The sequence below is a fragment of the Mus pahari genome, chromosome X (genome assembly GCF_900095145.1).
Source record: "Mus pahari chromosome X, PAHARI_EIJ_v1.1, whole genome shotgun sequence".
Classification (NCBI taxonomy): Eukaryota; Metazoa; Chordata; class Mammalia; order Rodentia; family Muridae; genus Mus; species Mus pahari.
In genome coordinates, this window is record NC_034613.1 from 48,161,763 (window position 1) to 48,173,142 (window position 11,380).

The 11,380-nt window shown below is 40.7% G+C and overlaps 1 protein-coding gene across 1 annotated transcript; it reads left to right on the forward strand.

Annotated features, from left to right (window-relative positions):
- Positions 1-271: 271 nt before the first annotated feature.
- Cd40lg (CD40 ligand) lies at positions 272-11,380 on the forward strand. Its single transcript, XM_021188615.1, has 5 exons — positions 272-480; positions 2,448-2,579; positions 6,193-6,247; positions 7,098-7,160; positions 10,549-11,380. Exons 1-5 carry the CDS (start codon positions 325-327, stop codon positions 10,923-10,925), a joined length of 783 nt encoding a protein of 260 aa, XP_021044274.1. The 5' UTR covers positions 272-324; the 3' UTR covers positions 10,926-11,380.

Sequence of the window (11,380 nt, forward strand, 5' to 3'; positions counted from 1 at the left end):
CTTTTAAGAAGTCTGACATTTCAAGGCAAGAATGAATGTATGGAAGAAGAAACTCGTTTCTTCTTTACTAACAAAAGGGAAAGCCTGGAAGCAAATGATATGGGTGTAATTTAAAAAAAGAAAAGGAAAGAAAAGAAAAGAAAAACCCTTTACGTAACTTTTTTGCTGGGACAGAAGACTACGAAGCACATTTTCCAGGAAGTGTGGGTTGCGACGATTGTGCGCTCTTAACTAATCCTGAGTAAGGCAGCCGCTTTGACAGTCTTCTCATGCTGCCTCTGTCACATTCTTGGTCAGAAGACACCATTTCAGCTTTCAGTCAGCATGATAGAAACATACAGCCAACCTTCCCCCAGATCCGTGGCTACTGGGCTTCCAGCGAGCATGAAGATTTTTATGTATTTACTTACTATCTTTCTTATCTCCCAGATGATTGGGTCTGTGCTTTTTGCTGTGTATCTTCATAGAAGATTGGATAAGGTAAGGTGACCTACGAGCCTTAATTAGCTAAATTGGGGGGTCTTTTTGATCTAGGACAGATTGAGTTAAGTTCTACCCAAATGATGAAGAACAGTAGAAAGTAGATTGATAGCCGTGTGGCATAATGTTTGTTGCCTAGAAAGTACAGCCTTACATTTTTGCCTCTGACTAAGATCTTGGAATGTGAAATCAGACAGCCTGGCTTCAAAGCTTAGCTTAGCTCTTAACTGCGCTGAGATTCTGCACATGTCACTTCATATTTTCATTTCTTTTTCTGTCCCAGGGAAATAGAGGCAGACATAGCACCCAATGGCGCAGATCAAATAATTCTAGCCCCGAAGAGGAGCTAGACTGTGCCTGGCATGTAGTACATGCTAGTTAGTTCCCAAAAGTTGCTCCACAAAGTGAACTATTTCCCCCCACAAAGACAACTTAGAAAAAAAAATGAGCCCCACGAAAACAACTTTAAAAAGTGATCCAGAGAAAGGAACATTGATTTGGTCTGAAATTCCATTGTGTTTTGGATGAGTACAGACAAGAACTGTGCTCCCAATCTGCCGATTTTTAAAGTCAGAAGGGTGCTATTCATGCAACTCTTCAAAGCCAATGGCCATTGTAAGCTGCTCTGTGCTCCACTGAGGGATTTTCCATGCTAAAATGATTGGGAAGGGGGCAGACTAGTTAAGAACAGTAACTTCAGGATCTACCCTGTTTCCATGTGCTGGTTCATATCCACTGAGGGCCATATGGGCTGTGTTATGAAATGTTAATCACAGATGATGATGAGAAAAGTAATCAAGTACTTAGCTGGTCCTAAAAGTCTGGAAGTGAGGACAGTGGCTAGGCACCGAAGAATGGGTGGCATTCTTCTCTCTGGGACCTTTGATTGTTCTTTTTTTGAGATGAGTGCCTAAATGAAGGTTATAAAGTTTCTATCAATTCAAGGAGAGTTAATGAGAGTGGAGATAATCTGCTTGCCTACTCAAAGTGGATTTCACTGAGGAGAAAAGAGACAATCGGTATTGATTGTTTATTCATATGTGACCTGGTGGGCTTTTCAAATGCCTGTATATAGGCCTTAAGGACAATAGGGAAGTTGTAACCCATATAGACTCAAATGTGCTGTCATATTTAAGTGAACTTTAAATGACAGGCAAAGATATGGGCAAACTCCACCTTATATTTTGTTTTGATTTTATTTGGTTAATTTTAGATTTTCCCCCTTTTTGAGACAGTTTCATACTGTAGCTCAGAATGGTCTGGAACTCTCCAGATAAGACCAAACTGGCTTTTAACTCACAGGAATACTCCTGCCTCATCCTACAAATATAGAGATTACAGACATGTTCCACTATACTTGTATTGGTTCTTGTTTTGAAAGATAAGAATCTGCCCTTAAGACAAGAAAATATATGGAATTAGCTGACAACACAAGTTAATCGCATAAATTTAATTGCTCAAATATTAAAAAAGAAAACATCGCATTCACTTTGGGGATGAGAGATAATTTCTTTAAAAATGCAAATCATTTCTACAAGTACGGAAGAAATGAGAGATGTAATAATAAATCCATGTTGTGAATGAGCTCCTTTGTAATGCCTCATGTCATGAACACTCCCACGAAGCAGGCAAACTAGCTTGGCAGCAAACTACTTTATGGCTGATGGGAAACATGACAACTATAGGACACTGCTGTTGTGGTACACTGAGATGAAAAGTCATTAGAATAGCTGTGATTTCTATCCAGAGGCACAGAAAATATGCCATCTGAATCACCTGCTTTTTAGGCTGTTAAATGGCAAGTGCCTAACAGCGGTAATCCAGCATAATAACTTTTAATATTCCCCCATTTACACTGTCAACGTCCCCTTCTCGTCAGTGCCATGGAAGTGAATGTGGAGGCAGACGTGATTAGCTGCATTCTTCTTTACTGTGACATTTCTCACCTGTCTATTATTTCAAAACAGGTAGAAGAGGAAGTAAACCTTCATGAGGATTTTGTATTCATAAAAAAGCTAAAGAGATGCAACAAAGGAGAAGGATCTTTATCCTTGCTGAACTGTGAAGAGATGAGAAGGCAATTTGAAGACCTTGTCAAGGTAAGGCACTCAGTTCCTGGCAGATTTCACGGAGAAGTTTTCATATATTTCCCAGTCCTACAAACTGAATTCTGACCCTGGAAAGCTTTAATGTATAAGCAGGGCTAGTGGGCATAGCTGCGATCGCGGCGCCCAAGAGGCCAAAGTCAAAGGATGGACTGCTGTGGGTTTCCAGGTCAGCTTGGTCTACAGAGTGACACAGGATCAAAATGTACTGTATATAAACATACTCATACACATATGTACATGGACACACAGATATGTAGGTGTGGAAATGTGGACATACAAAAAGAAAAAAAATGACAAAGCCTTACCATAAAATGAAGAAGAGAACTGAGTTGGCCATGTGCACACTACTGCAACAACAAAAAAAGTTTTTATTCTTTTGTACAGATAATGTGTAATCAAATAACGGAGTAAAGAACTCAAGATCTTACTTCATTTGTAAATTCATGACACATATGGAAGTCACAGGACAACTTTCGAGTCTTGCGTCTTTCCTTTCACTGTGTGAATCCTGCAGATTGAACACATATCCTTAGGCTTGGCCTTTACCCACTGAGCCACTTCATTGTCATCTTCAAACCTTATTTCAGAACTTAATCTACATCCTCGTATTTGGTGAGCAAGGTGTAGTTTAATCTGTGAAGAAGAAGATTCCGAGGCCACTTACTGGGATCAGAATCCAGTTCAAATCTGACGTTGGCTTTATTTTAAACTAGAATGTATTTTTTTTTTTTAAATTTTTGAGACATTCTTGAGTAGCGTAGGATAGTCTTCAGCTTATAGAAGACTTGTATGTAGCTGAAGACTTGCTCTCCGGATCCTTCTGCTTCTAACCTCAGGCATGCAGCACTATGTCCAGTTTAATCTAGATTTTATTGTTTTAGTTCTGTACAATGCTCAGTTGTTTGTACCTTGTGTATTAATCCCCCCATTCTATAATCTAAGATTTCCATAAAATCCTTAACACTTTATTTGCAAACCTGGTGAGTTTTGGAAAATGTCTTAGGTTTCTGCAGTGCTTACATGTAGAGTCCTAGGGGCTGCGAGTCTATAAGGACACAACCAGCTTTGGTCTTCTCTCTGTGATCAGTCTTCAGTTTCCTTGAATGACAGTGAAAGTGGCTTGTTCTGTTTTTCCCTTTTTTCTCTGTTACAGAGAGGTTTCCCAGGTGACCTTCCAATTCCCTTCATCCTCATTTAGGTCAGATGTAGAAAGCTTTCAGAATCATCTACCTAGTATAGGAGCAAGGGAAAGTGTCTTTCGGCATATATATGCATATATATAAATATATGTGAACTTTTAAGGCATATCAGCCAAGGCCCTAGGAGTGTACTGTTAACCTGTCAGGGTATGTAGAATTACTGTTTACCTGTCAGCTATGGAGCCCCAAGCAATGCCATCTTTAACTAAACTATAAAAAAGTTCAACTTCAAAGTTTTCCCATCAGTTAATTGTCCTCTATCTACTGCTCCCCATTTAGGTCGCCATTTTCCTAGAGTTCTCGCTCAGAAACACAATTTGGAACTGTTGAGTCCTGCAGGTCAACAACAGACCAATTCCAGATTAGATTTGTATTTTCTCAGCTAATGTGAGCAGACTTTGGACCATGAATGGTCTGGCCCAGAATAACCTTGAAGTCACAGGGCCTGCTGGGGTCCTAGAAACACTCTGATGTAATTCTCAGTTCTTAGAATTTCAGTCTTTTTACCATCTCTACAAAGTGGTCAGCCAACGTTCACTTAAATAGCTTTCACAACAGAAAGCACCTTAACTTCTGAGACAAGTATCATGGAAGTCTCTCTGTGGGAGGAAGATGGAGGTCAGGGCTCGTGTTAGGGCAAACTCAGGCACCACTTTAAACAGTGTAATTACATAGTAAAATCTCCTTTGCTCCCAGTTGAGTATGGTCAGTCTCATGGTTATCTGTCTACCAATTTCTGAAGCGTCTTCATCAATCATTTCCATTTCAGGTTAAAGAGCTCACTATAACCTTATCTGCCATGTAGAATTTCCATGTAGAGAGAAATCATTAATGTAAGATTTTTTTTTTTGAAATTTGACTTTAAAAACCCTTTTAGTTGAAGTGACGAGTGACGCCACACGAAAAAGAAAAAAGGCTCTGGGAGTGTGAGTAGGGGAAAGTTCACAAAAGTCAAGGCTAGGTGCAGAAAAGACAAACTTTGCTGATTTCACGTTTTCATCTGGGCCAGGCCCCAACACCACTGCAACCACCTAGCCTAAAAGTATCTCGACTTCAATCATCACACACTAGTGTTTGAAAAGCCACCAAAGAGTCCTTTGTTTACTTGTCAGCTCGCAAACATTTTCCTGTTGCTGTATTGTCACAGTGCCCCCACCACAGCTCAAATGGAAAGTTGATCTGTGGAGCTCTCTGTGCTTTAAGCCCTCACTCACAGCTGGCAACCAAGCTGAGCCTATAGTTGCATTAGGCAAGAGTAACAACACAAATGCCTTCTTGGGGTGAGGAATGTGAAGGAAAGGCCACAGTACATTAGGTTCCAGGACTGGCAAGGAGCATAGGACTATCAGATCTGAAAGCACCACTGTTTTCTTTCCCTGCCTGTTCTGAAGAGAGTGATGCAACAGATTGAACCAGGTCTGTGAATTCTACTTTCTGTACTTTGTGTAAGCCTCAGGCCCTTAGTTGATCTCATACTCGCAAGGCCTTTGATTCAGTCTTCTTAAAATGGCGGCAACAGCCTTGATCATCTCTCGGGCTCCATCGAAGGAAGTCTGTGCTAGCTTCTTCAAGTATGTCCAGCATTCTATCATGTTATAAGTAAAAGAAATCTTTCAGTGTTGCATTTAATAGATATTGTGGTACATGCCTGCAGTCAGCATTTGGGACGTAGAGGCAGGAGGGTCAGGAATTCAAGGTCTTCTACAGCTTTAAAACAAGTTCAAGATTAGCCTAAGTTCAAGCTTCATGAAAACCCATCTTAAAAGCACAAAACAATGTGCATGGAATTTTCAAAGAAAAACTAAAATAAAAATAAGAAACTAAGTGTTCTGAACACCATCACCAGCATTAGAAGGTCTCTGCTGAATGTTAATTACTCTAAATAAGTATAGGCCATACAGAATAACCACCCAGAAAACACACTCCAAGTCAAAGTGTGTATTTCTCTCCCATGATTATATTCAAATCTTAAGAGGTTTCAAACCTTATTCTAAGAGATCTACGCCTTGAATTTTGTTTGATAATATTCCAAATACCAGTTTCAATGGTTGAATTATTACCCCATTCAGCATTATTTATCAATATCTGTCAAAAGGCAGGGAGGTCAGGGTCATAGAAAGGGTCAGAGTCACAACCTCTGATCTAGGGAGAGCACTGTAATGGAGATAATAAGGCCTGGATTTTGCTTCCAGGGTCTCCCCTGGGTTTTCTGGGCTGTCAGCTCATCTGTCAGAGCCAGGGATTCCCAATTGCTATGGTGGAATTAATGGCTGAATCATAAGCTATATTATAACCCTCAGCAGAAGCAGACAACACAGTACTGAGACTCGCCAAATGAATGATACCTTTCAAACTCCTAAAACAAGCATCGGTCAACTGATCTTCTGCAATGATTCTTCTTTTAGGATATAACATTAAACAAAGAAGAGAAAAAAGAAAACAGCTTTGAAATGCAAAGAGGTAGGTTGCTATTTACCAATTTTGTTAAATGCATTAAGAGTGAAAAGAAGCTTTAGATTGGGCACATGAAACAGGGAATGCTTAGCCCTGCAAACAAAATAAAAGACATTTGTTAAACTGCTACATTCTCAGGCCTCTGTGAAACAGAAAGGCCATGTGGATGAAGATATATTCCTGTTAATATTGATGATAGTAAATATGAAAAAACCCACATCCAATACATTTATCCAAAGGAACACACAATTTGGCTCCATCTTCAGAGGACCAAGTGAAAAGAAAGTCATCATTTGGTAAAATTGGTATTCATCTTTCAATGATAACTATTTTGTAGGAGGACAGTAACCCAGTGGGCACATAACTGGAAAGAAAGTAACCACAATTTCTACATTTAGGAGATGGGCACTTTTAATTTGGAAGCAAGGCTCTTGCATAAGAAAAAGAGCTGGATTTGAAAGTCTGGACAGTCACTTGACCCAACCAGATACCATGATCATATCATTAGCTCAGTACGCAGGTACAGTGTTGTCCACTACCACACCAGTATGTGGAAGCTGTTCTTAAAAGCGAGACTCAAGGCAGCTCTAATGACGACCAATGTTTTAGTCTGTGTCTATTTATGTTAAGTGGAATAGACTATTAAATACCAATCGGGAAAAAGGCCAATTCAGTTTTTGAAGTACTAGAAACCACCTTTTCCTTCAGTGGGAAGGATTCCAGACCAGCTATTCTTCCTTTAACATAAACTACTCTAGCACAGTCACTATTACGCAGTCATAGAACTGGACCCTTTAATTCCATGAGCTGTCATATATTTCTTTGGCCTGACAGTTTGCTTTTGATTTCACTCCAGGTGATGAGGAGCCTCAAGTTGCAGCACATGTTGTAAGTGAAGCCAACAGCAATGCAGCATCTGGTAAGTCCCATAACTTCAGAGTGAAAGCTACCCAAGTGTGTGAGCATGTGTGTATGTGTATGTCAGGTACTCCAAAGCCATTCAGCCTAATCATTGGGCACTCTTCTTCCTCCAGGGACCAATTTACCAACCTACCCATATAACTCTTCATACACTGTCCTTTGTTATCAGAGTCAGCTCAAAGGCACAGATGGGACTTAGAGGGACAAAAGGAGGTGGGAAACAGTCCCTATGTTCTCATTATGCTTTTACTCAGTGGCTGATTCTAAATGATGAATGACTAGGTGGAGGAACCATTATTTTGCAAGTATAAAAAGAGATGGCAGGTAGTGACCTCCTCCCTGGGAACATCTCTCCTTCTAAAACCTCTTCACTGTGTATAAATGGGCCTCAGGAGGTCTTTTCTGTCATCTGTCAATCCCTGTATGATTAACCTCAGGCTCAGTGGGGCTGACCTCAGGGAAATTAAAGGTAAAAATCATTTTGTAAAGATCAATAGGCGCCGAGACGTTAGATTTTTCAATGAAGTAACAACAGATGGCATACTGTGGTCTTTTCAACACTGGTGCTTTTATTTCCATAAGTATTCTACCATCATCCAACCTTTATTTTTTTCCCCAAAGCTCTACCCTGTAATGGCTAGTACTGTAAAATGAATCCCCTCTCTAGATGAATGGAAATATGTATATATGCTAGCATAAAATTCCCCATGTACATACAGGCGTGCGCATGGGATCAGCCTTAGAAAGCTTCAGCAGAGTACTTTACAATGAAGTTCTAAATCGTGTGTGTGTGTTTGTGCATGTGCATGTGCACGTGCACACGAACGAGAGAGAGAGAGAGAGAGAGAGAGAGAGAGAGAGAGAGACAGAGACAGAGACAGAGACAGAGACAGAGACAGACAGAGAAACAAAGGAAGATACTGATACTGGGTTGTGTGTTGTTTTTGAGGTGACATGAGCTCCTTGGTGACTATAACACAGAAGCACATGAATGATATTGTGGCTCACGGTTGTGAACAATGGAGTTTAAAAGCTAAGAACTGCTTGCTAAATGACCTTAGGCAAATCCAATTCATCCTGTGGCAGTTTCCTTTCTTATCTACTTCACAGAGTAGTTTTGAATATCAAATCAACTAGTATGGAAAAAGGTTATATTATTAAGCAATGTTATACCCGAACAACATGCAGGACTTAGCTTCCTTCACTGTGATATCAAGAGAGTGATCTAACATTCTTTATGGATACCAGTTGCTCTTTTAATATCTATTGCTTTTGTCATATACTGTTCTCTCAAAATTATGTTTATGGGAAAACACAATATTGCTGTGACAGAGAAACCATTTACATATAACAATAGAGAAACCTCCTAGAATCATCTCCTACTGGTCTTTGTCCGCCTGTACCCAAATCTTTTGGTCCTTGGATATATTTAGTAAAATTTTGAATTTTTCAAAAGGCATAGAGCTGGTACTGCCTGCCTGTGAAATATGTCACAGTCTATATCACAGTAGATCTGTATAGGACAACATGGGGAAGATAGTATAGTACACTGCCACCGCAAATTTCTTATTCCTTTCTGGACATGATGCTACAAGCTTGACCTACATCCCCTAGTAAGAACGAGAATGAAATAAGGAATTAACCAAGTGGCACATGATCTCAGTGCTAGGGAGGAAGCAAAAAGAGTATACAAACTACAAAAAGATTATACAAAACTACAAAGTGAAGTCCAGGCCAATATGGGTTCCATAAAATCTTGTCTTCCCCCAAAAGGGAATAAATTCAGTAGACAGAGGCAGGTAGATCTCTGTGAGTCCCAAGCTAGCTTGGTCTGCATAGCAAGTTGTAGGCCAGCCAAGGATATCTAGTGAGATCCTGTCTCAGAAAAGAAAACAGAAGCATAAGTGGGTAATCTATCTATTAAACTAAAAAGAATCTGGCCTTTTTTTTTCTGAATCAAATGGTTCAAAAGTGAAAACATCACAAACAAACATCCTTTATAGAGAATTTGGGGTGCAATGTATCAGGTGCAATGCCTTCCTGGGCAAAAAGAGGAGCCTTAATCAATAGTATCTTATGCCATAACACATGTAAGACCATCCAATAAAATAATCGAATACCTCAAGAAAGCAAATATATCAATACTTTTACTTCCCCCTGCCCCCCACCCTTCACCCCCATCAAATCTAGCTGTGGAAGCTGAGATTTGAAATTGGGTGCACACACCACTTTGAACCCACTCAACAACTCGACAGAGAAAAGGGCACACTGTTGGTGGGGACTCTGCCCTAGCCACAAGAATATGAGTACTTTCAAGTTGGTGGCACCCACTACAATGGGAGATCAAAACACAGTTAAATGAACAAATGGTTTATTTTCATACTTCCTTGCCTATTTTAGGCTTGGTCGTGGGAGGCAGGTCAGGTTTGCAACAGCATGAGGTAGAAGGAAGAAGTGGGGTCTTGACTCTGAGCTGACGCTAATCTAGGTAAACTGACAACTCTAGCTTTGTAACAGTCATAATAAGCTAAAGGTTTGCACTCCCATTTAGCAAGAATTTTATAACATTCATAAATCTGAAGTCATTTATGCTTCATTTTAAAACCATGTATTTATTTATGTTTGAGTGTGCCTGTCTGTGTGAATGTATGTATACATATGAGAAGTGTAGTAGAGGTACACAAAGATCAGATGAAGGTGTACTTGACTTAGCACCCTCCACCTAGTCTCCTGGACGAGGAGCTTTTCTTGAACCTGGGACTCAAGTCTTCTCATATAGGTTGGGTACCAGCATGTCTCAGTGATCTCCTTTATGCCCAACTACCCCAGTCCCTTTTGTGTTGTTGTTGTTATTGTTGTTTTGAGACAGGGTCTTGCTTAGCCCCGATAGGTCTCAAAGTCAGTATGTGGCCAAGGATGACATTGACCTTATACTCATGATTCTCCTGCCTCAATGTTGTCTGGGAATTTTAGGTGCACAATACCAGGCCTGGCTGATCATTTGCACTTTCTTAAATTCAAGGGCAAACTGGTTAGGAGAACTGGAAAGGGAGGAGAAATGTTGCTGTTACCTGCCACTTTATTTAACCTTTTCAGGTCTCTGAAACATGCTGTAATACTGTCCCTGTTCTGTTGATTCAGAGTTAGTGTCAGGTTCCAATCTGGGGAGATCAAGTGACGTGCCCAAGTTTGAAGAAAACCCAAATTGGAACCTGACAACTAACTCTGAAGTCCATATAAACTTGGTATCTGTAATCCCTTGTGCCTCTGAGGGCCATAAAGTGCGTTGAGAATTCATTCGGCATCTGACCTTAAACCTCATTTCCTGTTAGAATATATGCCATGCTGTATTTATACTCACCAGCGATTCTCTCTCTTTCTTACAGTTCTACAGTGGGCCAAGAAAGGATATTATACCATGAAAAGCAATTTGGTAATGCTCGAAAACGGGAAACAGCTGACGGTTAAAAGAGAAGGACTCTACTATGTCTACACCCAAGTCACCTTCTGCTCTAATCGGGAGCCTTCGAGGCAACGTCCATTCATAGTCGGCCTCTGGCTGAAGCCCAGCAGTGGATCTGAGAGAATCTTACTCAGGGCGGCAAATACCCACAGTTCCTCCGAGCTTTGCGAGGAGCAATCCGTTCACTTGGGTGGAGTGTTTGAATTACAAGCAGGTGCTTCTCTGTTTGTCAACGTGACTGAAGCAAGCCAAGTGATCCACCGAGTTGGCTTCTCATCTTTTGGCTTACTCAAACTCTGAACAGTGCGCTGTCCTAGGCTGCAGCAGGTCTGATGCTGCCAGTCTTCCCTATACAGCAAATCAGTTAGGACCTGCCCTGTGTTGAACTGCCTATTTATAACCCTAGGACCCTCCTCATGGAGAACTATTTATTATGTACCCCAAAGGCACATAGAGCTGGAATAAGAGAATTACAGGGCAGGCAAAATCCTAAGGGACCCTGCTCCCTAAGAACTTACAATCTGAAACAGCAAATCCACTGATTCAGACAACCAGAAAAGACAAAGCCATAATGCACAGATGACAGAGCTCTGATGAAACAGCAGATAACTAACTGAGCACAGTTTTGTTGTTTTATGGGTGTGTCGTTCAATGGACAGTGTACCCGACTTACCCGGGAAGATGCAGAAGGGCAACTGTGAGCCTTAGCTCACAATCTGTTATATTTGACCTGGGCTCCCTGCGGCCCTAGTAGG